Source organism: Elephas maximus, chromosome 3 (assembly GCF_024166365.1).
Source record: "Elephas maximus indicus isolate mEleMax1 chromosome 3, mEleMax1 primary haplotype, whole genome shotgun sequence".
Taxonomy (NCBI): domain Eukaryota; kingdom Metazoa; phylum Chordata; class Mammalia; order Proboscidea; family Elephantidae; genus Elephas; species Elephas maximus.
This window is the reverse complement of record NC_064821.1, coordinates 153,097,128-153,122,751: the sequence shown is the minus strand read 5'-3', so window position 1 is coordinate 153,122,751 and position 25,624 is coordinate 153,097,128. Positions and strand designations below refer to the sequence as shown.

General features: G+C 39.5%; 1 protein-coding gene across 4 annotated transcripts in view; it reads left to right on the top strand.

Annotated features, from left to right (window-relative positions):
* The window catches only part of LRRC8C (leucine rich repeat containing 8 VRAC subunit C), a 189,307-nt gene that overhangs the window by 39,091 nt on the left and 124,592 nt on the right, over positions 1 to 25,624 (top strand). For 2 of the 4 annotated variants that reach the window (XM_049879851.1, XM_049879852.1), the window contains one exon: positions 22,124 to 22,265. The exons of 1 other annotated variant lie outside the window; for it this stretch is intronic. In XM_049879851.1, the coding sequence (XP_049735808.1) occupies positions 22,128 to 22,265 (138 nt within the window). In that variant the 5' untranslated portion in view covers positions 22,124 to 22,127. Of the gene's footprint in view, positions 1 to 22,123; positions 22,266 to 25,624 lie in introns of those variants that run through there. One more of the 4 variants, XR_007516714.1, reaches the window with a different exon arrangement.

Below are 25,624 nucleotides of genomic sequence, written 5' to 3'. Positions count from 1 at the left end.
GCGCGGGGGTCTGAGGAACATGGTTTGCGGGGACTTCTAAGTCAATTGGCAAAATAATTCAACATTCTGCATCCCACTTTGAAATGTGGCGTCTGGGGTCTTAAATGCTAACAAGCAGCCATCTAAGATGCATCAATTGGTCTCAACCCACCTGGAGCAAAGGAAAATGAAGAACACCAAGGTCACACGACAACTAAGAGCCCAAGAGACAGAAAGGGCCACATGAACCAGAGACCTACATCATCCTGAGACCAGAAGAACTAGTTGGTGCCCGGCCACAATCGATGACTGCCCTGACAGGGAGCACAGCAGAGGACCCCTGAGGGAGCAGGAGATCAGTGGGATACAGACCCCAAATTCTCATAAAAAGACCAAACTTAATGGTCTGACTGAGACTAGAGGAATCCCGGCGGCCATGCTCCCCAGACCTTCTGTTGACACAGGACAGGAACCATCCCCGAAGACAACTCATCAGACATGAAAGGGACTGGACAGTGGGTAGGTGAGAGATGCTGATGAAGAGTGAGCTAATTATATCAAGTGGTCACTTGAGACTGTGTTGGCATCTCCTGTCTGGAGGGGGGATGGGAGGATAGAGAGAGTTGGGAGCTGACAAAATTGTCACGAAAGGAGAGACTGAAAGGGCTGACTCAAGAGGGGGAGAGCAAGTGGGAGTAGGGAGTGAGATGTATGTAAACTAATATGTGACAGACTGATTGGATTTGTAAACGTTCACTTGAAGCTTAATAAAAGTTATAAAAAAAAAAAGAGAAAGGTACAGAATATTTATTAGATAAGCTTTGTCCTTATTACCATACTTCCACTCTGTTGGATGTTTTCTTCATTTAATCCGTTCACATGTTTTTTGCATGTTGCCATGGTAAAGCACATTCCATGATGTGAAAGTCCTTAATGCTTAAGAAAGGTTTTCTTGATACGAAGTCTCGAATTTTCACTTCCACCTTTTATCTTGGTGTTGCTAAGGTGACTCACATAATTTTATTTTCTCTTTGAAGTTTATAACCTTAAGGCTGTTACTCAAGATAGGTTTTCTCCACAAGCTGACTCATTCATGTTCTTAATTTTTTTTTTTCTCTGCAGCTACTTTCCTTAACAGATGTTTTCTGCTTTTCTCTCTGAAGTCATAACAGCTGGTGTACTGTTGGTGTGGTGATTAAGTATTTGGGGGGATCACAAATCCCGTTGAGGATTAGGAAAAAGCTATGGACTTTCTCACCAGAAAAATGCACTGACACATACAATTTCAGAGGGTTCCCTGCCTGGGCAGTTTATGAAATAATGGGTGAAAATCATGAATATGTGGAAGCTTATTCAAGTACCTCTTAATACCCAAATCTGCTTGGTTCTTGTGTTTTGAATTGCATGTTGTGAGAGTTAGTATACCAAGTAATTTATCAAAAAATCTATCCATATCTATTCCGTTACTAAATTCAGATTATGAGAGTTAAGATACCTGTATATTACCATTTTCGTTTTCATTCCCTGGCAATCTCATGCTTAGTTTCATGCCCCCTTGGCAAACTACATGCAGGGGTTAAATGGCTAGTTGGCATAAATCCTTCCAAGGGCTGGTCTTACACAAACCATTTGGGTTTGAATCAGTTCAAGGAGCTGAAGAGCAAAACAAAGAGATAATATTTTGTTGATTCCCCTTGTTCACCAACCTGCTGCCCACATCTTTGTGTTGTTGTTATCAGTTGCCATCAAGTTGGAGCTGACTCGTGGAGACCTTATGTATAACAGAATGAAAAATTGCCTGGTCCTGTGCCATCTTCATGATTGTTGGTGTGTTTGAGTCCATTGTTATTGCAATTGTATCAGTCTGTCTCACTGAAGGTTTCCTTTGTTTTTACTGATCCTCTACTTTACCAGCTATGATTTCCTTTTTTTAGTGATTGGTCTTTCTCGATGACATGTCTAAAGTAAGCAAGCTGAAGTCTTGCCATTCTGGCTTCTAAGGTACACTCTGGTTGTATTTTCTTCTAAGACTGACTTGTCTTATTTTTTATCCCCAGTGCTTGCCACATTGTAGGTGGATAACAAATGTTAAAAGGGGAGGAAAAGAAAGGAGGGAGAAAAGGAAGGAAAAGGGGGAGTATCGAAGTGAGAAAAAGAAAAGGAGAAAAGAACAGACCAAAGGTGACGGTCCTCTGACTAAAGACTGAAATTGTTGTGTGTAGTTTAGAATCCAGTTCTCAGTAGGAATTCTAGAAAGGTTTTGAGCATGCTGGCACACATTTAGATAGATCCAAGTAGGCAAAGCCTTTGGCTCTAACAGTTGTGACTTGTGTTCAATCCTAGGAAATTACTGAACTTTTTTTTTCCTTTCACTGGTGATGATGGGCACACTGAGATTCTAGAACAATGCTCACTACTTGTGATGAGCATTTTGTGGATTCAGTACCAAATACAACCTTTTCAGCCAGAGCTATGGGTATTTTTGCAGTGAATTAACAATAGAATTGAGACATCATATGGAGGATAATCCAGTAGAAGTCAGGGTTGGTTCATGTGTTTTAGAAGTCAGTTTGCTTCATTTAGTGTCAGGAGACTAGGTGGAGCTGTTAAGCTCTAAACGCTTCTACAGAAAGGTTGCTTTGGGTAGATTTTCACAGATACGTTAGAAGAAGACTTTTATTGAGTATTGGTGACTTTGGGGCAATTCTGTCTGAGAATATGTAACTTGTTGCCCTCCTTTTGTCAGGGCATCTGTACTAGCTGGGGCTACCCCTACCCCTGTACCTTCAGAAATAGAAAATTTCAGAATCCAACCCTATTCAAAATAAACAGAAACAAAATGTTTATAATGAATAATGGAGGGCAGAATGATACATCTTAAAGGTAAAAAAACCCATCGCCTTGCAGATCTTTTACTCCATTGGAATGTTCTCCTGGCCCGGGCTTCCAACTTTACCCAGCTAAATGTTACTACTTATACTTTGTATTTCAGTGTAAGATCACTTCCTGAACTGCCCATTGCTTAGGTACCTCTGAATGTTAGCAGAGTATGCTAAATTTCTACTTCCTCATATTTATCACAATTGTGATTAAACAATTTATGTGTAATTGTTTACTATCTGTCTTCCCACCATAATGTAAGAACAAGGATTACGTCTGTCATACTCACTGGCATATCCATATTAGTGAGCTCAATACTGTGCAGATAAAAGCTACTCTGGTGTTTGTAGAAAGAATAAATAAAGCTACCAAGCACTGTGGTAGGTGCTGGAGTCCTGGTGGTGCAATGCTTAAGCGCTAGGCTGCTAACCAAAAGGTCGGCAGTTCATATCCACCAACCACTCCTTGGAAACCCTGCGGAGCAGTTCTACTCTGACCTGTAGGGTAGCTATGAGTCAGAATTCACTAGCTGGCAATGGGTTTGGTTTTGTTTTTATGGGTGGTAAGTGCTAGGGATATAAAGTTTTCAGTGACGCTGAATTTGTCCTTCAGAAATTTCGTACTCCTGGAGTAGGTCCCTCCCATGATAATCCACCACTCTCTCAGCCTCTAGAAAGGGAAAGACCAAGGCCAAATCAAGATCCTAGGACATTCTCCTCCCCAGTTCTCCAAATCCCACTCTTTCCCACAAGAATCCCAAGACTGACTGTACTTGTATCCAAGGACATTGGACAGAAATAGACCAACATATCTTTCCACCAATTTCCATTTCTTCATTAAATGGACATTTGTTTTTGCAGAAACAGTTATCATTTAGGTCTGTGTAGTGATTTTTTAGATTCCTTAAACATTGGTCTGTGTTAAATTTTTAATATGGGTCATCTGAAAATAGGATCAAATGTTACAGAACAAATAAAAACAAATCCCCACAGTTGTTCCATAAACCATGTCTTTTTTTTCTTTTGGCCCTAAGCCTATTTTCCACCACCCAAGAGATTATCCACCTCATTCCCAAGTCCCTCTTTACTTCAGAACTGACTTTTAAAAGTAAGTGTTCTGTTTCTTCCTTTCTTTTTTTCTAATAAACCTAAGATTTTAATTAATCATTTAATTAATGACTGGTGGTACAGTGGTTAAGCGCTCAGCTGCTAACTAAAAGGTGAGTGGTTCGAACCCATCAGTTGCTGTTCAGGAGAAAGATGTGGCAGCCTGCTTCCGAAAATATTTGCAGCCTTGGAAAACCCTATGGGGCAGTTCTACTCTGTCCTACAGGGTCGCTATGAGTCAGAATCGACTCAACGGCGATGGGTTTTTTTTATTTGGGACCTTAGTAAATGATTTTTCATTTGTAATAAACCCTCAGTTTAGCAACTTTTGAACTAGTTTTGCTCCCCCTACATACGCCTAATCCACCTTTTTGTCCTACTGATGAAGTTGCAGAACAAAAGGAGTTTGGAAACCAGCTTCAGATAACTAGATGTCACTGCGCAGGTTGATGTATTGCTCAGCTTCAGTATCTTGTCTTTTAGGTTTTCAACCACTTTAAAAATATACTTGGCAGGGCTCTAGATATCTTTGAGATAGTTTTCTTAAGACCTTGCTAGGCCCCAAGCCAGCTTTATAACTAATAATAGCAACTGCAAGTAATCCATTTCAACATACTATACAGTTTGTCTATAGTAATGGCACTGCTTTGAGTCTTATTTCAAGTTAGCTGATGCTTTCTATTTTTTCCCTTTATCTTCTTTTTATTGATGAAAAGGCTTTGAGCCAGTTCGTTCTGGTTTGAACCCCTGCTGAGAATTTGTATTTCCACTCCAGATGTACTGAATCAGAATCTACATTTTAATAAGATCCCCAGGCGAGTCTTACTTATAATAAATTTTAAGAACCTGCTCTACTAGTGGTTCTCAGATTGGTCCCTACCCAGCAGCATTAGCATCACCTAGGAACTTACTAGAAACCAGACTAAACTTTGTCAAAACCCTGGTTGACAAAGAATTCAAAATGATAAATCTGAGATCTGGCACTTAAATTGTTCTTGTTATTGTTACTGTGTTTTTAATTATCCATTTATTGATGACTATATATTGAGCACCTGTTACATGGCTACCACTGTTAGGTGTGGAAAAACCATGTGAGCAAGACAGAGATTATCCTTGCCTTCGTGGAGCTTGTGGTCTAGTGTGAGACTAACATTAATCCAAGAACCACACAAAAGAATGGACATTCATGTCAGTGACAGGAGCCATTAAGGGAGGTCCAGAGTAAGTCAGGAGATCAGAGAAGGCTTCCCTGAGACAGTGGTCCTACTGCCATTAGCATCACAAGACCTTGCCATTCTTGTTTATGTCTTCTTTGTAGTGACTTTAAAGGATTTACATAGATCATTTTGGTATTATGTAATATAGGAGCCCTGGTGGCACAATGGTTAAGTGCTCAGCTGCTAACCAAAAGGTTGGTAGTTCAAACCCACCCAGCTGCTCCATGGGAGGAAATCCTGACAATCAGATCCTGTCGAGGTTACAGCCTAGAAAACCCTATGGGTCAGTTATGCTGTGTCACATGGGGCCGCTATGCTTCGGAATCAACTTGATGGCACCCAATAAAAATCTCATAATGTATATCACCAAGTAACACTATTTCTTTATGAGGGGGAATAATTTTTATTTTTTAATTAAAGAGTACATTCATATTTAGAAACAGATGTATTTTAGTGAATTGATTTGTGTTTTTCAGGTACTTTTTCTATTAGATTTTTGAGCACCTGTTATGTGACTAGTCTAGGTTTGAGAGGCCAGTTGTCTGTGACCATAACTTTCTTGAGGCATCATATAAGGAAACGTTTTTGTGCTTCTATTCAACTGCTGGAGCATGGCTCTGTTGTTAGGTGCTGTTGACTGGTTCCAACTCATAGCAATCCTGTGTACAACAGAATGGAACACTGCCCAGTCCTGCACCATCCTCACAATCATTGATATATTTGAGGCCATTGTTGCAGCCACTGTGTCAGTCCATCTCGTAGAGCGTCTTGCTTTCTTGCGCTGATCCTGTGCTTTACCAAGCATGATGTCCTTCTCCAGGGACTGATCCCTCCCGATAACATGTACAAGAGACAAAGTCTCACCATCCTCACTTCCAAGGAGCACTCTGGCTGTACTTCTTCCAAGACAGACTTGTTCGTTCTTCTGACAGTCCATGGCATATTCAGTATTCTTCTCCAACGCCATAATTCAAAACCATCAATTCTTCTTTGGTCTTCCTTATTCATCGTCCAGCTTTTGCATGCATATGAGGTGATTGAAAATACCATGGCTTGGGTCAGGCGCACCTCAGTCTTCAAGGTGATGTCTTTGCTTCTTATTAAAGTGGTCTTTTGTAGCAGATTTGCCCAGTGTAATAACGTTGTTTGATTTCTTGACTGCTGCTTCCGCAAGTGTTGATCGTGCTTCCAAGTAAAATGAAATCCTTGACAAGATCAATATTTTCTCTATTTATCATGATATTATTTATTGGTCCAGTAGTGTAACTCTAGGCATATCAAATGTCATTGCATTAGATTTTATTTTGCTTTGCCGTGAGAAAATAAGACTTTAAGAAGGGACTTTATATAATGTGTAACTTGGAAAAAAGGTGGCCATTAAATCAATACGTTAAATTTAGAGCCAAACCCAACAAATATTTTTCCTGTATGCGCAGAGCCTTGTATTAAATATTAGTTGGCTAGATGGCTGAATGGACAAAAACCTACATTTTAATTTTTATGTGAATTCACATCAGTTTTAATATTCTGGCAATGAAAGTTTGGTATTTGTCAGTTTTCCTCCTGAAGAATTATTTTTTCCTGGAGGCTGAGGGCCTAAACATCTTCTTTGTCCAGTGCATGTTTCTGAGTACATCCGACAGGAACAACTAATCCAGAGCTGATAGGAAAAGAACCTTCTCAAAGACCTCAAAGAAAATATTCAGTTTGTTGTTCGTTAGTTGCCGTGAAGTCAGTTCTGACTCATGGAGACCCATTGTGTGAGAAATAGAACTGCTCCATAGGTTTTCAAGCTTTATTCTTTTGGAAGCAGATCACCAGGCCTATTTCCCAAGGTGCCTGTGGGTGGGTTCGAACCACCAACCTTTCAGCTAGTAGTCCAGTGCTTAAGCGTTTGTGCCACTCGGATACTCCAAAAGCCTCAAAGAGAATATTCAGCAGTTAGTGTTTTTCTGCTGTCATCAAACTGCGTATAGTCTCTTATCCTAAAAGGGGAATTTTACATGGTGGATTCCTGTAAAGATTAGTTTAATACAAAAGAAGATAAAAATGGCGATACTATAAATCCATTAGTCTTCCTACCACTCGTTTTAAATAACAATCTTTTTTGTTTTCTGAGCAGTGTTACTTTGTTTTTTAGTTGTTGTTGTTATACTTAATATAGCTTGAGAATTTAAGCTTTACCCCTATTAAAAAATAGAAAACTAAGAGGGAAAGTTTTTGATGAAAAGTTGCTTTAGCTTCCCTGTCACACTTGTGATTGATTCTCTGTTTTTATAAGTACCAGTCTACTATCTATGTTTGTGAGAAAGTATTTAAAAAACAAGCAAAACTTCCTGTAGGAACAGACAAGGTGTCCTGGCTCCCCCACACCACCAGAACAATGAGGAATTAATATTAGCATTTCAGAGCCCAGAGCCAGAAATATGAAATAAGAGATGACTCGTGCCTCTCAGATTACTCTGAACTCCAGACACTAAAAAATGGAAATGAAACTTTGGTTTTAATGTTCTTGAAGACAGGGACCTTCACTCCTTGTCCACCTTCCTCTCCTTGCTATCCCTTTGTCAGAAAGGTAGTCGCTCCCCAGGTAGATAGCTTAGCCAGCACTTGTTATGTTTGGATTTTCTGCCATGCACTGTGTCGTGTTCACCATGTGTCTGCTGCTTAGAACTGTTGTGCCCTCTTTGCCCTAAGGGCTAACACTGGATTGGAGGTAAACCTCAATCTCTTTCTCAGGGAAGAGATACACATAATCTTTAAAACGATCATTACAAATTTACTCAGTTGAATCCTAGACATAGTTTTTGGTTGTTGAGACTGATGAGATGAACTGAAACTTTGTTTAATCACATTTGGAATGACACCAAAGATTTGAGGGGAAATACACACAGTCTTTTCAAGGGTTCCCAATCCTACTGGGGGCGAGTGGGTGGGAGGTTGGAATTTGTACGCACTCGGCCTCCTGGAACCCTTCCTGGTTTAAAGGAAATAAAAACAAAATGGAACAAAGAGGTGGCCCAGAAGACCAGTGGGATGCAGAGAGCTGAAACCATTTCTCAGAAAGACTTTAGTGTGTTCAGAATATTAAAGATGAGGGAAGGAATGAAAAACATTTGATCATAATTCTTTATGTTCAGTTTTCTTAAAGATTATTAAACCATAGCTTAATCTCATTTCAGAAAGGATTTCTGAATTTAAATTCACTTGGAATGTGCACATTAAATAATTATTAACGTTAAACCTTAAGTAAGTATTAAGGACTTGTATGACTATAGCTGAAGCTTTGTGATAAAAATCACGAAGAAATAAAAGCCTTCTAATATCTCAATAAGATTTAAAAATATAATATTCCAAACATTGTATTATTAACATGACTTTGATGTTTGGATTTGTTCTGTATCACTTGTTCCTTAACAGAATAATGTTCTCATGAGGGAGACACAAAATTTGGCCAGTTATTTGGCTATAAGCCGAGACTAAGAAGGCAGTATAGATCAACACACCCTCTTCAGTAGTGGACATTCTTGGTATAATTATTATTTATAATGTGGAGCTGTGTGGTAATAGTCTTATTTATTGCAGCATCAAGTTTTCTAACAACAGAGGATAATACTAGAAGAATTTGGTCTTTGCTACACAGTGCTGGGTTTTGTGTATATGTATCTATGTGTGTGGGTGTCTAAGTGTACATTTAATTATTTCAACTTAACATGTGTGTATTGAGGGCCTATTCTAAAACACCGTGCTATTTTCTGCAAGATACAGAGATAAACATGACAAGCTCCATCCTCAGTGAAATAAAAATAACAACCCCATTAAACACACCACTGTCATAGGAAACAATAATCAACCATGTTTACAAAGAAGAGCATTTGCAATTCATGCTTTTTATACAAGTTTAATGCTCATAATTCCATGAGTATGTGTGTGGGCAAGCGCAGGTCCCTTCTCCGTTTTGTGCACTTCCACTCCCCCAGCACCTGACAGTGCCTGACACCATGTCAGTGATCCATGCTTATGAGAGATAAAAGCAAAGCAACTGGCAGAACGTCTCACAAATTTTTCATAGATTCAAAGCCCTATGACTACACTAAAGATAACTGTGGAAATTCTCAGGTAAAGCAAAGGCCCAGACATGTACAGTCTAAAATAAAAGTGATTAAAGAGATTTTTTTTTCATAAAAAAAGGGTAAAATAAGAAAGAGGAAGTAGACTATTTTTGCATTGGTTAAGGGAGAACTAGAATTGCTAGGTAGGAATCATTTTTGTTCCCCACCATGGCTACCCTTAGAAAAACAGGTTTAAGGTCAGTTTGCAGAAATTCCAAATTGTGTGATTGGGCCAGTAATTGAATATAGGACATCTTGAAATATCCAAGGTGAGAATAATACAGTGTCCTTTGGGTTGCAAGTTCAACCTATCTCTCAAGGCTCCTTCTGAGTCTAAAGTTCTCTCGTTTTATGGTGCTGCCAAGAGCATTATGGTTTAAAAGAAAAAAAGAATCACTTAAATGTACTAGTAATAATTTATTACTTTTTTATTTTATATTGTCAAATTATTGTGATTGTTAGGTACCATTGAATCGATTCCAACTCATAGCAACCCCATGTACAACAGAACAGAAAGCCGTCGGGTCCTGCACCATCCTCACAATTGTTGCTATGCTTGAGCCACTGTGTCACTCCGTCTCGTTGAGGGTCTTCCTCTTTTTCACTGACCCGCTACTTTACCAAGCATGATGTCCTTCCCCAGGGACTAGTCCTTCCTGATAACATGTCCAAAAGTACGTGAGACAAAGTCTCACCATCCTCAAATAAGGGACATAAAAACAGTGATTGAGTGTAGGAGAAATTCTGCTTAAATTATTTGGTTCATAGCACATCTTAGATTTGTTAAGTTCCAATTAGCAGGAGCTCTTGACAGGAAAAAGATTTGGTTAGAAGTCATGGCTCGCTGCTGGCTGTGTTCCTTGGGCAAATCACCCGTCTCTGTGACTGAAGCTTTCTACCTATGAAATGAGGGGTACGGACTAAATGAGCTCTGAGCTCCCTTTCAGCTCCAAAATTTTATAACCCATTTATGATTTACTCTTTAGTTAAATGTATTTTTGTAGAACCATATAATACCTATGTCCTTCTGGAGCAGATTTTTCTAGAAATATTTGGCTTGTGTACTATAACTACAGAGTAAAATCCTCTCCCAAGGGAGAAATATAATTTTTATTTAATGGAGAAAATTTTGCTTTTTTTCCTATTTTTTATTTCCATCTTTGCACTGCTAGAGGAAACTTAATTTCTTTTATAATTCATGTTTTGAGCATATCCTGACGACTTGGTTTTGATTTATGGAGCCTTTGGGTACAACTGAGAAGAATTCATAATTTTAAGATCATAGTATTTCTGTACTCTTCCATTTTTTCACTCCTCTCTACTGGCCTTAGCTATGCTAATAATATCCTGACCCTGAACTGTGCTTCTGCTTCCGATGTTTCTCAGACACACCCTTTGCTTTTGCAATTGTTATTTATAAAACTGAAGTCAATTGAACCCCCTTTCCTCATTGAACTTACTACATATTCACTAATTTATTTAGGAAAAATTGAGTGCCTCATATATGCCAAGCATTATTTTCTAAGTTCTTACGGTACATCTGTGAACAAAATGGAACTGAAAAAGTCCCCACCTTCACGAAACTTACATTCTTATAGGAAGGAAACAGTTCATTAAAAAAAGATAATAAATATTTTTTGTAAATTTAAATATAAGAGACACAGATGACCCCAAGATGGCCTGAGTCGCTGTTATGAATTAAATTGTGTCCCCCCAAAATATGTGTCAACTTGGCTAGGCCATGATTCTCAGTATTGTGTGATCGGCTACCATTCTGTCACCTGATGTGATTTTCCTGTGTCATAAATCCTTCTTCTATGATGTTAATGAGGCAGGATTAGAGGCAGTTACTAATGAGGCAGAACTCAATGTATAAGATCAGGTTGTATCTGAGTCAGTCTGTTTTGAGATATAAAAGAGAGAAGTGAGCAAAGAGACAGGGGGACCTTCTGTCACCAAAAATGAAGAAGCAGGAAGGGAATATGTCCTTTGGACCCAAGGTCCCTGCTCTGAGAAACTCCTAGAACAGGGGAAGATTGGTGAGAAGGACCTTTACCCAGAACTGACAGAGAAAGCTTTCCTCTGGAGCCGGCACCCTGAAATTAGACTTTTAGCCCCCTACACTGTGAGAGAATAAATTTCTCTTTGTTAAAGCCATCCACTTGTGGTATTTCTGTTAAAGCAGCACCAGATGATTAAGACAGTTGCCATCTACTGGGATGAGAGAGCTCCAAATGGAGCAGGGCTTTGATGTGGGGGCTGAAAAGGGAGGGTAGGAGAGCAGGACAGGAGTTGGTTTTGGACATAATAAGTTTGAGATATCCCAGTACAGATGTCAAGTAGGCATTGGTTCTGTGAGTCTGTGTGGAGACAGGAATTTGGGAAGTGTTCAGTACTTTGTCATCATTGTTGTTATCTGCCATCCAGTCAGCCCCTGACTCATAGTGACCTCAAGGCACAACAGAACAAAAGGCTGCCCATTTCTGTGCTGTCCCCATAATAGGTTGCAGACTGGAGCACTGGCATAGGATTTTCATTGGCTGATTTTTGGAAGTAGATCTCCAGCCCTTTCTTCCTAGTCAGTCTTAGGCTGGAAGCTCTGTTGAATCTTATTCAGCATCCTAGCAATACGCAAACTTCTACTGACAGATAGGTGGTGGCTATGCGTGAAGTGCAGTGGCTGGGAATCAAGCCCTGCTCTCCCATATGGAAGGTGAGAATTCTACCACTTTTTTTTTTTAGTCTCAAGGCTTTAAATACCATCTGTACTGTGAGGCATTGATGAATGGTATTTATCATGAGTACTCATCTCGAAATTAGGTGAGACCACCAGGGGAGTGAATGAGTTAGGGAGGAGTACAGGACTAAAGAAAGAGCACAGGGGTACCCCAAAGTTAAGAGGTCAGGAAGAAGAGGAGGAGACAGCAAAAGAGTTGAAGAAAGAGCAGCCAATGAAGTAGGAGAAAAATCACAGAAGACTGGCATCCTGGAAGCCAAGTGAAGAATAATCAATTTTGTCAAATGCTGCCTCTAGGTCAAATAAGATAATGGCAGAGCACTAGTTCAGCATAGATGAACAACATGTGGGTTTGTTTTTGTTTTCTGTAGAATTCATATTTCATGGGCTCAGGAATTATTAAATTATTTTTTATTCACTTTCGTAAGGGGCCATTTACCAGGTTACTGATATACATGTCATCATTTGGAATTAGCCCTTGTTTCCTTGGACCGTGTATGACTGTACTTTCTAAAGGCGATGCCAGAAAAATGTGGAACAAAACAGATATTAGCCATGCAGGAGAACAATGTTAGCAATTGGGTTCAAGTCAAAGTAGAATGAGTCTGATATTCTTAAAGTTGTTGTTGGGTGCTGTTGAGTTGATTCCAACTTATAGTGACCCTTGTGACAGAGTAGGACTGCCCCATAGGGTTTTCTTCACTGTGATCTTGATGGAAGCAGATCGCCAAAGTTATGGGTTAATAAATAGAGTAGAATTTTTTTTTTTTTAATTAGACAAGAAGGCACTAGAATTTTTTCTGCAGAGGGGTAGGGGCAAATTGTTTTAGGGAGAGCCATATAAATGAAAGAAATAAGAAACTGGGCTTATATCTAAGTTTAGCAATATTCTTTACCAAAAGAACATAGTACATGATATCTTTGGCAGGTAAAATTTTGTGGAAAATGGAGCTATCAAATGATATTTTTGTAACAAGTATTTTTTATAAAGGCAATGCATATGGGTTTCTGCAAAAAGAGAGGTGGAGAGAGAATATAAAAGCTTATATTATTTGAATTAGGATATCAGAATCTCTTGATTCAATTTGAAATGCCCCATTTCCAAAGACATTGCTAATTGGATAAGCTAAAATCTTATGTAATAAGATGGAAATTGGAGATGGAGGAAGTATAGTGATAATCACCTATTTTTCTGAAATAGGAAAGTTTTTAAATAGAAATAAAATTATGCTGATTAATTTTTAGAGAAGAAACTATAGATCCAGTAGTTTATTCAGAAGAGCCTCCCTCAGCTTGAAATAACTCTTGAAATTGTCACAAATCATTTGGAAACTACAGTGATAATGGAAGAAAAATCAATGTACTTGTCATGTTAATGCATGACCCTTCAGAGGTGCTGACATTTGTGAAAGAATACCGTTTTTTTAAATGAAGAAGGCAAAAGGTTCATTCACCTCCCTTTAGTTTTGGAATTTTTTAATTCAACTCCTCCCTCCCTCCCTGTTTTTTTGTTTGTTTTGTGGGGAGGGCATCAAAAAATATTAGGGAATAGTGCTGTGCTGGATATGAACTTGGAGCCTAGTGATTCGTTAAAGCAGTAAAGTATGTGTGCGTATCTTAAACATCTGTATACATACACTTATATTTAGTATGTATGTATGCACTTATATGGATATAGACGTACACATACACCCACCAAGCCCACTGCTGTCAAGTTATCCCAACTCTTAGCAACCCTATAGGACTGGGTAGAACTGTCCCATAGGGTTTCTAAGGCTGTAAATCTTTACAGAGGCAGACTGCCACATCTTTCTTGTGCAGAGTGGCTGGTGGGTTTCAACTGCTGATCTTTCAGTTAGCAGCTGAGCACTTTAACCACTGAGCCATCAGGGCCCACTCATACACCCATACTTATCCCAAAGGAGTTTATGTACAATAGGAGTTATAGCACTAAAAGACTGAGTTATCTTGACTGTATGTTTCTGTAATGAATCTTGTAAGCCATCTTAACTAGGCTGTGCCAATATTAAGCAGCAGAAAATGCTTAAGTTTCTTAGAAAGATTCCTAATTTTGTCTTTATTTCCCATATTAAGGGAATGACATCTATGAGGCAAATCAGCACTGAACTTACCTCTTGTGAATGACCAGGCCTTCACTTATTCAAAGAGGGCTAGAGATAAAGAGAGTAGGCTTGAACCGTTACATTTCTCAAGGTGTAGTCCATAGAACTCTTTTGACCATGGGACCAAAACTATTTTATAGTATATAGATAGCTGCCATCAAGTCGACCCCAACTCATAGCAACCTTATGTACAATAGAACGAAAAGTTGCCCAGTCGTGCATCATCCTCACAATCGCCAGCATGTCCAAGTCCACCGTTGTGGCTATTGTGCCAATCCACCCCCCTGAGATCCCCCTCATCCACACTTACCCTCTACTTCATCAAGTATGATGTCATCTTCCAGTGATTGATTCCTCCTGATGACATATCCAAAGCAAGCGAGTAAATGTTCTGTGTGATCCGTAGAGTTTTCGTTAGCTAATTTTTGGAAGGAGATCACCAGGCTTTTCTTCTTAGTCCATCATAGTCTGGACGCTCTGCTGAAACCTGTCCACCCTGGGTGACCCTCCTGGTATTTGAAATACCAATGGCATAGCTGCCAGCATACAGCAACGCACAAGCCACTACAGTAGGACAGATTGACAGACAGGTGGTGCATTTTATAATACGAAGACATTATTGTCTTTTTCACTGCTGGTGCATAAGCAACCATGGGTAAAACCTCTGGTGCCTCGGTGTGAATCACGATAGTGCCACCAGACTTGCTATAAGCCCTGTATTCTTCTCTGGCACACACTTGGAATTAAAAAAAAAAAAAAATCCTTAAATACGTGTTGTGTTAATATCCCATGTGATGAAATGGAAAGAACCCATCTGCTGCATACACAGGCACAGTGGTCGTCTAAGGAAAAGTTCCTCTGAGGTTGTTTGGGTTGCAAGTTGAATGAGGGTCTACATTATATTACACTGTTTTCACTTGAATAAAACAGGTGATTTTTCAGACGTTTTCCAAATGAATGCAGTGAGCCTGACATTTCAAGAAAAACAACTGATAATACTTGTTGCCAGTGATAAAATTCAGACTTTCAAATGATGGTTATAATTTGGAAAATTTTGTATCTACCACCATGAGCCTGACACCTTCCCAATACTTAAAAAAAAAAAAAACTTTGCTGATGAAAGCAGTGGTGATATTAATGAACGTGATTCTTTTTTAATCATATATAATGAAATGTGTCCACGCTGGGAAGATCAGCATAACTCAGTGAACCTATATCTTCCATATGACCAGTGCATCAAATCTCACATGGGTAAAAGATCCTTTCAGAGTGCAAGTTAGAATAATGGGTTTTACCGTAATAGAGTCTGAAAAGTTCACTGAGATGGTCTTCAGGTTTCATATTGCACCTAACCTTTTCAAGGTTTGGTAGAGTATCAAAAACAAATATTCATAATTATATGAAAAGGCTATAAAATATTCCCTTTTCCAACTGCATACCTGTGTGAGGCCACGTTTTCTTTATAAACTTCGACCAAAACAACACATCACAACTGATCAATGTACAAGGATCCCTGGTGGCACAACAGTTAAGTACTTGGCTGTTAATCGCAAGGTTGAGAATTCAAGCCCGCCCAGAGGCTCTGTGAGAGAAAGGCCTGGCAGTCTGCATCTGTAAAGATTCCCACCCACTAACCCACTGCAGCCTAGAAAACCGCATGGGCAGCTCTACTCTGTCAGATGGGATCACTGTGACTTGAAAAAAGACTGACTGACACCTAACAACAAAAACAGCAACAAATCTCTCTACAGACCAGATGATGTGTATTCACTTCAGACAACAGATCAATGCAGAAGCCTGAGAACCCAGCTGTCTTCTATTAAGCCAGCCGTTAATGAGATTTGCAAAACTGTAAATCGGTGCCACAATTCTCACTAATTTTTTTTGTTTGAGAAAATATATTTTCATAATAATATAATCTATGTTAACATGTAATGAGTTTATTGTTTCTTAGATGAACTAACATATATTTTAAATTTCTTGGTTTTAATTTCTAATGTAGTATTGATAGATACAATCCACATAACCAACAGTTCTTTGGGGTTGTCCTCATTAAATTTTAGAGTGTGAAAGGGTCCTGAGACCAACAAGTTTGAGAATCATTTCTCTACATTGGTACATTTTATTCCTGAGATTGTCATTTGCTTAAAGGAACAAGCCCGATTCCCTTCGATATGTACAGGAATTTATTACAAAGGAGACAGCAACCACATCCATCAAAGAACAATGTATAAACAACAGCACAGGCAGTAGGCTAATTAACCACTGTCACTGCAGCTGACTGGGGTCACCCCAAAGCTGACTTGGATGAGTATTGCTCCATAAATGAATGTCTGAATTCACACATTCCTTTATTCAACAGACAATGGTTCAGCCCCTGTTGCTGGCCAGGCACCATAGTAAATGACACAGATGCAAAACAGAATAAGACATAGCTTCTGAATTGGAACTTGTAAGTTGAGTTAGTGCCTATCTGTGACTGTCAATGAAACAGTTGTGACCAGAAAACATTTGGGCGCTAAGATTGTAACAATTCATAGAGAAGAAAACAGGCTGTAAAGTTGTCAGAAAAAAAAAAAACAACTTTAAACTAGTCTCAAATTTTTTATTGTTGTAAAATAGATAATACATTTGCCAATTTAGCTTTTTTTCATGTATAATTCAGTGATACCAATTACATTAATCGTGTTGTGCAAATATTTCCAGTATCCACTGCCAAGTTTTCTGTCACCGCAAACAGATAACTCAGTGCCGCCTAAACAATGACTTCCCTGCTCCCTCCCTCCTACACCTGGTAACTACTAATAAACTTTGGCCTCTATACATTTGTCTATTCTGAATATTTCACGTAAGTGGGTTCATACAATATGTGTCTTTCTGTCATTAACTGACTTCATTCAGCATAATGTTTCTGAGGGTTTTCCATGTTGTAGCATGTATCACAACTTTTATTTCTCTTTATGGCCAAGTAATATTCCATTGTATGTATATACCACATTTTGTTTACCCGTTTATCTGTTGATGGATATTTAGGTTGTTTCCATCTTTTGCTTATTGTGAATAATGAGAACTAGTCTCAAATTTTAATGACACTGGGAATATTCAGAGTAATTTATATAGCTTTTGTGGCTTGCTTGCAGTGAGTCAGGCATAGTCCTAAGTGTTGAGTATATACATATGCATAACATAATAGGTTCTACCCTCAAGAACCTTGCGGCCTAATGGGGTAACAGAATGGAGTTAGGAAAGATATTTCAGTAAAATGAGAAAATCATATCAAATGCTACACAGATGTCCAGTAAATGAAGGAGCATTAGGTCATAGATGAGATCATTAGACAGTTGAAATTTCCAGGATTTTGTTAAAGAATAAACCCAAAAGGAAGACAAATTACTGTCTAAGAATAAGACAGATAAAGCAGCAAGACAGAATGGATGATGTTATAATAGTTTCCAAAGCTATGACCACTAATGCATTCAAAGAAGAGGCTTTGCTTTTGCCTGGGGTGATTATTGTATAGTTCTTAGACCTGAGTCCTGAGACCAGTCTAAGTATTATACTCAGTATTACAGAAAGGGTGGACCATAAACAAACAAGACTTGGGAGGATAAGAGCAAATTTAGCCATTCCCCATCTCTTTAATTAAAACTAAATAAAAGGAAAGATGTAGAGAGCTGGGTTATTGAATTCGAAGAAGGCAGAGGGAGAGAAATTTTCTTTTTGGCTCTCTTATTCCTCACCATAAGACAAGCGAAGGATATTCCTTGCAGTAGCAGGGTGATTAACTTCAAAAGTGGGTCACAGTAAAGGCAGGGGAATGATGAGTGAGATAAGAGATGCAGACAAAGAAAAGGATGTGTCTCTTTCCCAGGTACACCCTACTAATTTATCTTCTGTTGTTTAGATAGAGATAGGAGCTTCCAAGGAGTCCCTGGAAACCCTGGTGACGTAGTGGTTAAGTGCTACAGCTGCTAACCAAAGGGTCGGCAGTTCAAATCCGCCAGGCGCTCCTTGGAAACTCTATGGGGCAGTTCTCCTCTCTCCTATGGGGTCGCTATGAGTCAGAATCGACTCGATGGCACTGGGTTCTGGGTAAGCAGTCCCTGGGTGGCACAAATGGTTAATACAAGTTGCTACTAACCAAAAGGTTGGAGGTTCAAGTCCACTCAGAGACACTTCAGAAGAAAGGCCTGACGATCTACTTATGAAAAATCAGCCATTGAAAAATCCTATGAAACACAGTTCTACTCTGACATACACAGGGTTGCTCTGAATTGGAATTGATTCAGCAACTGAAAAAGGTTGGAGCAGGAGGCTCCAGAGCAAACTGATTTCTCAGCAGAGAAAAACAAGATAAATTTCAGATTCACAGTGAAATATGAACAGTAAAGGAAATCAACACCCATGGAAGCAGCGGTCAGGAAATCAAAAGATGCATTGCACTGGGCAAATCTCCTGCAAGATACCTCTTTAAAGTGTTCAAAAGCAAAGGTGCCACCTTGAAGACTAAGGTGCGCCTGACCCAAACTATGGTGTTTTCAATCACCTCATAGGCATGCGAAAGCTGGTTGATGAATAAGGAAGACCAAATAAGAATTGATGCCTTTGAATTGTGCTGTTGGTGAAGAATAGTGAACATACCATGGACTGCCAAAAGAAAAAACAAATCTGCCTTGGAAGAAGTGCAACCAGAATGCTCATTAGAAGTGAGGATGGTGAGACGTTTCACATATTTTGGACGTATTATCAGGAGGGATCAGTACCTGGAGAAGGACATCATGCTTGGTAAAGCCGAGGGTCAGTGAAAAAGAGAAAGACCCTCAACCAGATGGATTGACACAATGGCTGCAACAGTGGGCTCAAGCATAACAATGATTGTGAGGATGGTGCAGGACTGGGCAGTGTTTGATTCTGTTGTACATAGGGTTGTTATGAATTGGAACCTATTCGACGGCACCTAACAACAAAGGAAATGGAGAAGAGAAGTCAAGATAAAAATACCGGGACCCAAAAAAAAAAAGGAATCCAAAAAACACAAAATAATATATATTGGAGAGGTTGTGGAGAGACTGCAACACTTATACACTACTGGTGGGAATGTAAAATGGTATAACCACTTTGAAAATCAATTTGGTACTTCCTTAAAAAACTAGAAATAGAATTACCATATGATCCAGCAACCCCACTCTTTGGAATATATCCTAGAGAATTAAGAGCCTTTATACGAATAGATATATGCACACCCATGTTCATTGCAGCACTGTTTACAATAGCAAAAAGGTGGAAACAACCAAGGTGCCCATCAACGGATGAATGGATAAATAAATTATGGTATATTCACACAACGGAATACTACGCACTTGTAAGAACCATGATGAATCTGTGAAACATTTCATGACATGGAGGAATCTGAAAGGCATTATGCTGAGTGAAATTAGTCAGTTGCAAAAGGAGAAATACTGTATAAGACCACCATTATAATAACTGCCGAAATAGTTTAAACAGAGAAGAAAATATTCTTTGATGGTTACGAGAATAGGAAGGGAGGGAGGGAGATGGATTTTCACTAATTAGATTTAAAAAAAAATTAGATAGTAGATAATTATTTTAGGTGAAGGGAAAGGCAACACACAATATAGGCGAGTCAGCACAACTGGACTAAACCAAAAGCAAAGAAGTTTCCTGAAGAAACTGAACGCTTCGAAGGCCACTGTAGCAGGGGCAGGGGTTTGGGGACCATGGTTTCAGGGAACATCTAAGTCAATTGGCATAATAAAAGTCTATTAAAAAATATTCTGCATCCCACTTTGGGGAGTAGCTTCTGGGGTCATAAAGGCTAGCAAGCGGCCATCTAAGATGCTTCAATTGTTCTCTACCCACCTGGAGCAAAGGAGAGTGAAGAACACCAAAGACACAAGGTAATTATGAGCCCAAGAGACAGAAAGGGCCACATAAACCAGAGATTACATCAGCCTGAGACCAGAACTAGATGTTGCCCGGCTATAACCGGTGACTGCCCTGACAGGGAACACAGCAAGGAGCAGGAGAGCAGTGGGATGCAGAACTCAAATTCTCATAAAAAGACCAGACTTTATGGTCTGACTGAGACTAGAAGGACCCCAGAGGTCATCGTCCCCAGACCTTCTGTTAGCTCAAGACAGGAACCATTCCCAAAGCTAGCTCTTCAGACAGGGATTGGACTGAACTATGGGATAGAAAATGTTACTGGTGAAGAATGAGCTTCTTGGATCAAGTGGACACATGAGACTATGTTGGCATCTCCTGTCTGGAGGGGAGATGAGATAGTAGAAGGGGTCAGAAGCTGTCCAAATGGACATGAAAATAGAGAGTGGAGGGAAGGAGTGTCCTGTCTCATTAAAAAAAAAAAAAATTTTTTTTTTTTTTTTGTCTCATTAGGGGAGAGCAATTAGGAGTATATAGCAAGGTGTATATAAGTTTTTGTATGAGAGACTGACTTGATTTGTAAACTTTCACTTAAAACAAAGAAAAAAAAAGCACAATAAAAATTTAAAAAAAAAAAAAAGGCAAGAGGAAATTGAGTCCTCCCCAACTTGCCGCCACCACCACCAGTGAGATTTTCCCTCTTAAAGGCCGTGACCATGTGGTAAAATCATTTGCTTTCCCCATGCAGCAAGCAAGATGCTTTGCAAATAGGGATCAGTAAATAATTAACACGAATGAATGCTGAAATTACATTAAAAAGTAGTTTAAAGCTACAACTCAGAATGGTAACATAAATACCAAAAACATTTCAAAGAATGGGCTCTTTGTGGCATCTTTGGGTTATTGATCCAAAGAAGACAGAAGGGAGAGAAATTTTATAGAATCTTTGTGGCATCTTTGTGCTGTTTAGGTGAAGGGAGAGTCCAAGAAACAAGCAGGACTTGGTTACCACTCTGGCCATGGTCTCTCTGGCCCACGTGAACAATAATTCAGTAAAGGTGCTTGCCCTTTCCAGTTGAGTCTATTTATTTCCTGAACTGGTGATTTTTTCCAGGGGCTCACCATGGTACACCATGACAGTGCCTTGACTAATTCAGACCTCTGCTTCTTCCTTTTTTTTTTTTTTTTTTAATTTTGTTGTTGTAAAGAATATACATAGCAAAACATGCACCAATTCAACCGTTTCTACATGTACAATTCAGTGACATTGATTACATTCTTCAAATTGTGTAACCATTCTCACCTTCCTTTTCTGAGTTGTTCCTCCCCATTAGCATAAGCTCACTGCCCCATACGGTTCCTATCTAATCTTTGGAGTTGCTATTGTCACTTTGATCCCATATAGTTCTTAAAAGAGCATAATGCTTAAGACAGACATCTTTTACTAGTTAAGTTAAAATATTGTTTTTTTTTAAGAAGACCTCAGAGGATATTTTTGGTTGAAGTTTTAAAGATTATCTCAGGGCAGTAGTTTCAGAGGGTCATTCAGCCCCCATGGCTTCAGAAGGTCTGGATTCCATGAGAATTTGAAATTCTGTTCTGCATTTCCCCCCTCTTGATCAGGATTCTTCTACAGAATCTTTGATCAAAATATTTAGCAATCGCAGCTGGGCACCATCCAGCCCCTCCAGTCCCATAGCAAAGTAGGCAGTTGATCATGGAGGCAGCCAGCCACACATTCCATACCCTCCTCCTATTGCTGACCCTTCTGTCACTAGGCGAACAGAGACCAACCATCATGCCTTGGATGGCCATCCACATGCCCTTAAGACCGCAGGCACCACACAACAAATTATACCATTCCTCCTATCCCCTCTCCTTCATTTCGTTGTTGTTGAAACTACATCTTCGTATTTCATGTGCCCTGTAACATAATTTTATCCCTGCAGACCTCTGCTTCTGATGGGTTGAAGCAGCATTTCAAATGCTGGTAACAAGGCAGTATGTGGTATATGAAGCCATAATTAATTATAAATTAATTCACTGGTAATCTCTCCTTTGCCAGAAACATGATTCCGGTGACAGAATTCCGGCAGTTCTCTGAGCAGCAGCCTGCCTTCCGGGTGCTGAAGCCATGGTGGGATGTGTTTACTGATTACCTCTCGGTGGCCATGCTGATGATCGGCGTGTTTGGGTGTACTTTACAGGTAGGTGCTGACACCCATGGCGTAATAGGAGCCAAGCAAGAAATCTAATCAGTGAAACCTCTTAAAAGGGATGGCTATGCAATTTTTAACTTTGAAAATATTAGTTGCTGTTCTCTACTAGTGTAGGATATTTATAATCATGGCAGGGAACCGGAACACTTATTTACTAAATTGTCTTCCTAAGGTAAATATGGTACTTACAAGATTTCAGTGAGCCCAAAAAGCGGTTGGCATAATAGGAGCCAAGCAAGAAATCTGATCAGTGAAACCTCTTAAAAGGGATGGCTGTGCAATTTTTAACTTTGTAAATATTAGTTGCTGTTCTCTACTAGTGTAGGGTATTTATAATCATGGCAGGGAACCAAAACACTTTACCAAATTGTCTTCATAAGGTAAATATGGTACTTATAAGATTTCAATGAGCCCAAAAAGTAGTTGGGGTAATTAGTAATAAGGGGTACCTTATCTTTCAAAGTTGGTTTTACAGTGAAATATAGCATGTGTGTTCGTACCTGTTGATATGAATCGATTCCAACTCATAGCGACCCTATACAAGAGAGTAGAACTCCCCCATGGGGTTTCCAAGGTTATAAACCTTTATGGAAGCAGACTGCCACATCTTTCTCCAGGGGAGCATGTCGTGGGTTTGAATTGCTGACCTTTCGGTTAGCATCTAAGTGCTTAACCACTATAATACCAGGGCTCTTTATAACCCAAAAAACCAAACCTATTGCCATAGAGTCAATTCCAACTCATAGCAACCCTATAGAATAGGGTAGAACTGCCCCATGGGGTTTCCAAGGAGCAGATGGTGGATTCAAACTGCCAACCTTTTGGTTAGCAGCCATAGCTCATGGTAGTACTTAACCGCCACTGCACCACCAGGACTCCAGATTCCTTACATATATCCATTAAAAAAAAAAAAAAAAAAAAAAACCCACTGCCATTAAGTCAGTTCCAACTCACAGTGACCCATAGGGTTTCCAAGGCTGTAAACCTTTATGGAAGCAGACTGCCACACGTTTCCTCCATGGAGCTATAGGTGGGTTCAAACTGCCAACCTTTTGGTTAGCAGCTGAGTGCATATATACTTATAAACCAGAAAACCAAACCTGCTGTCGTCAAGTCAATTCTGACTCATAGCGACCCTATAGGACAGAGTAGAACTGTCTGACAGAGTTTCTAAGGAGCACCTGGTGGATTTGAACTGCCGACCTTTTGGTTAGCAGTGGTAGCACTTAACCACTACACCACCAGGGTTTCCTGTAATACTCATAGTACCTATTATATTACCAAAATGAGACTTATTTCTTTTCTTCACCTTGTACACTTGCCCCAATAAGATTTCCAGGAAGAGTTAACATTTTTGTTGAGATAACCATCCCAATGTTCACTTCTAGATTAAAATATAACCGAATCAGAATTGCTATTTATTGTATATTGATGCTGTGTATTCATATATTGAATCTCTATATTTTTTGCATACATGCTATATGCCAGATACCATGCTTTGAGGATATAGATACCTATAAGTAGTTCATGTTCTAGTGGAGAGTCAGATAAACAAAAAATTAAAGATTATGTTATACTATGATGGAGGCGTCCACGAGGCACTGAGGGGGTACAGAGGAGGAGCACTCAGCTTGGCTTGGGAGCAAGAGAAAATATGATGGTTGAATTAAAATTTGGAGAACCAGCCAGAGTTAGTAGATAGAGGGATATGAGGGCGGGAGAAGGTGCCAAGAAGAGTGAAAAAAGCCAGTCATGGTTTGAGAAAGAACATATGACATCTTTGGGAAACTGTCAGTAGGATGGGCACAGATTGGGTTTTAGTAGTATGAGAGTTGAAGCCATGCCTGTGTGTGGAATCCCCCAGGGAAAGTGCAGAGAGTAAGACAGGGTCAGGAGTAACATTAAAGAGTAAATGGAGGAAGAAGAGGAGCTGCCACAGAAGACTGAGAAGGGGCAGCCATAAGGGCAGGTGGAAACTTAGGAGAGGAGTGTCTCAGAAGTCCAAGGAAGATGTGGTGAATGATGGCAGGCAATACACCTAACTCATGCCCTAAGGACAGAAAAGTGACAGCTAGGTCATTAGAAATCTTGACGGTTTCAGTAGTTGGAAAAGTGAATGTAGAGGCCATGGAGTAGACATGATTTTCAGATAGATGAACTGGGAGGGAGAGGAGCTAGGGAAAAAGATCAAGAGCTAGAAGCAGTACAGAGCGAAAATAAAAGCCTTTTTAAAGTTAATCTTAATAATAGTTAACACATAGTGCTTCCTATGTGTCAGGCACTATTCTGAAGACCTTATACATATTACCTCATTTCATCCTTGTGACAACCCACGGTGTAGGTACTATTATTACTAAATTTACAGATCTGACAACTGAGGCACAGGTAGATTGAAGAAACTTCCCAAGGTGAGTGGCAAAGCCATTATTCAAACACAGGCAGTTTGGCTCCAAAATTCTGTTCTTAATCTCTAACATTGTGCTGCCTTTTATTTGTAGAATAAAGAAAGGTTGCCCCCCCAAAAAAAATTGCCAATGAAAAAATTAGTGTTTGAAAGAGAGAAAGCACATGAAATAATTCATAAATAAAAAGTATATATACATAGAGAGAGAGAGAGAGGGAGAGAGAGAAGAGCTATTGTATGTCAGGCACTGTTCTAGGTACCAGGAATTATCAATGAAGGAGGAAAAATTAAGTAAAAAATCCAAGCTTTATGGAACTTAAGTTTTATTGGAAAACAATAAACGAAAAAAGATGGTAGGAGATCCCAGCAGGTGAGATGGGAGTTGTAATTCTCAGTTAGGATGAGAAGGTGACTGTTGACCAAGGATCTCAAGGAGGTATGGGGTCAGGCCATGCAGATGACCAGACAGGGGCCTTCCAGGTTGAGGGAACAACGAGAGCAAGGGCTTTATGGATAAAGGGTTAACAGAGCCCTTCCCCTTCTGCATGAAAATTTGACTTTCTCTTAACATTCTAGTTCTGTTTCCCTGGAGACCTTATTAAAGGTATAATGTCAAATGTGTTACTAGGCAATGTTACTTATAATAAAAATGACCAATTGGTCACCTGCATCTGGGCTGGTAGACTAATTAATGACTGGTAGGAAGTCATACCACTGAGATTCTGTGATGTGGTGACACTTGTAACTGAGCATGTCCTTGACATGGAAGATGTAGCTACTGAGTTACAAGACACATTGGCTCCTTTGTGGCATAAGGCTTTTAAGCCAGAGTAAGTCCTGAACCCACTTGTATTGATGTCCAAGGGCTGCCGTAATAAAATGCCACAAACTGGATGGCTTCTGAGAACAAATTTATTGTCTCACAGTTCTGAAGGCTGGGAGT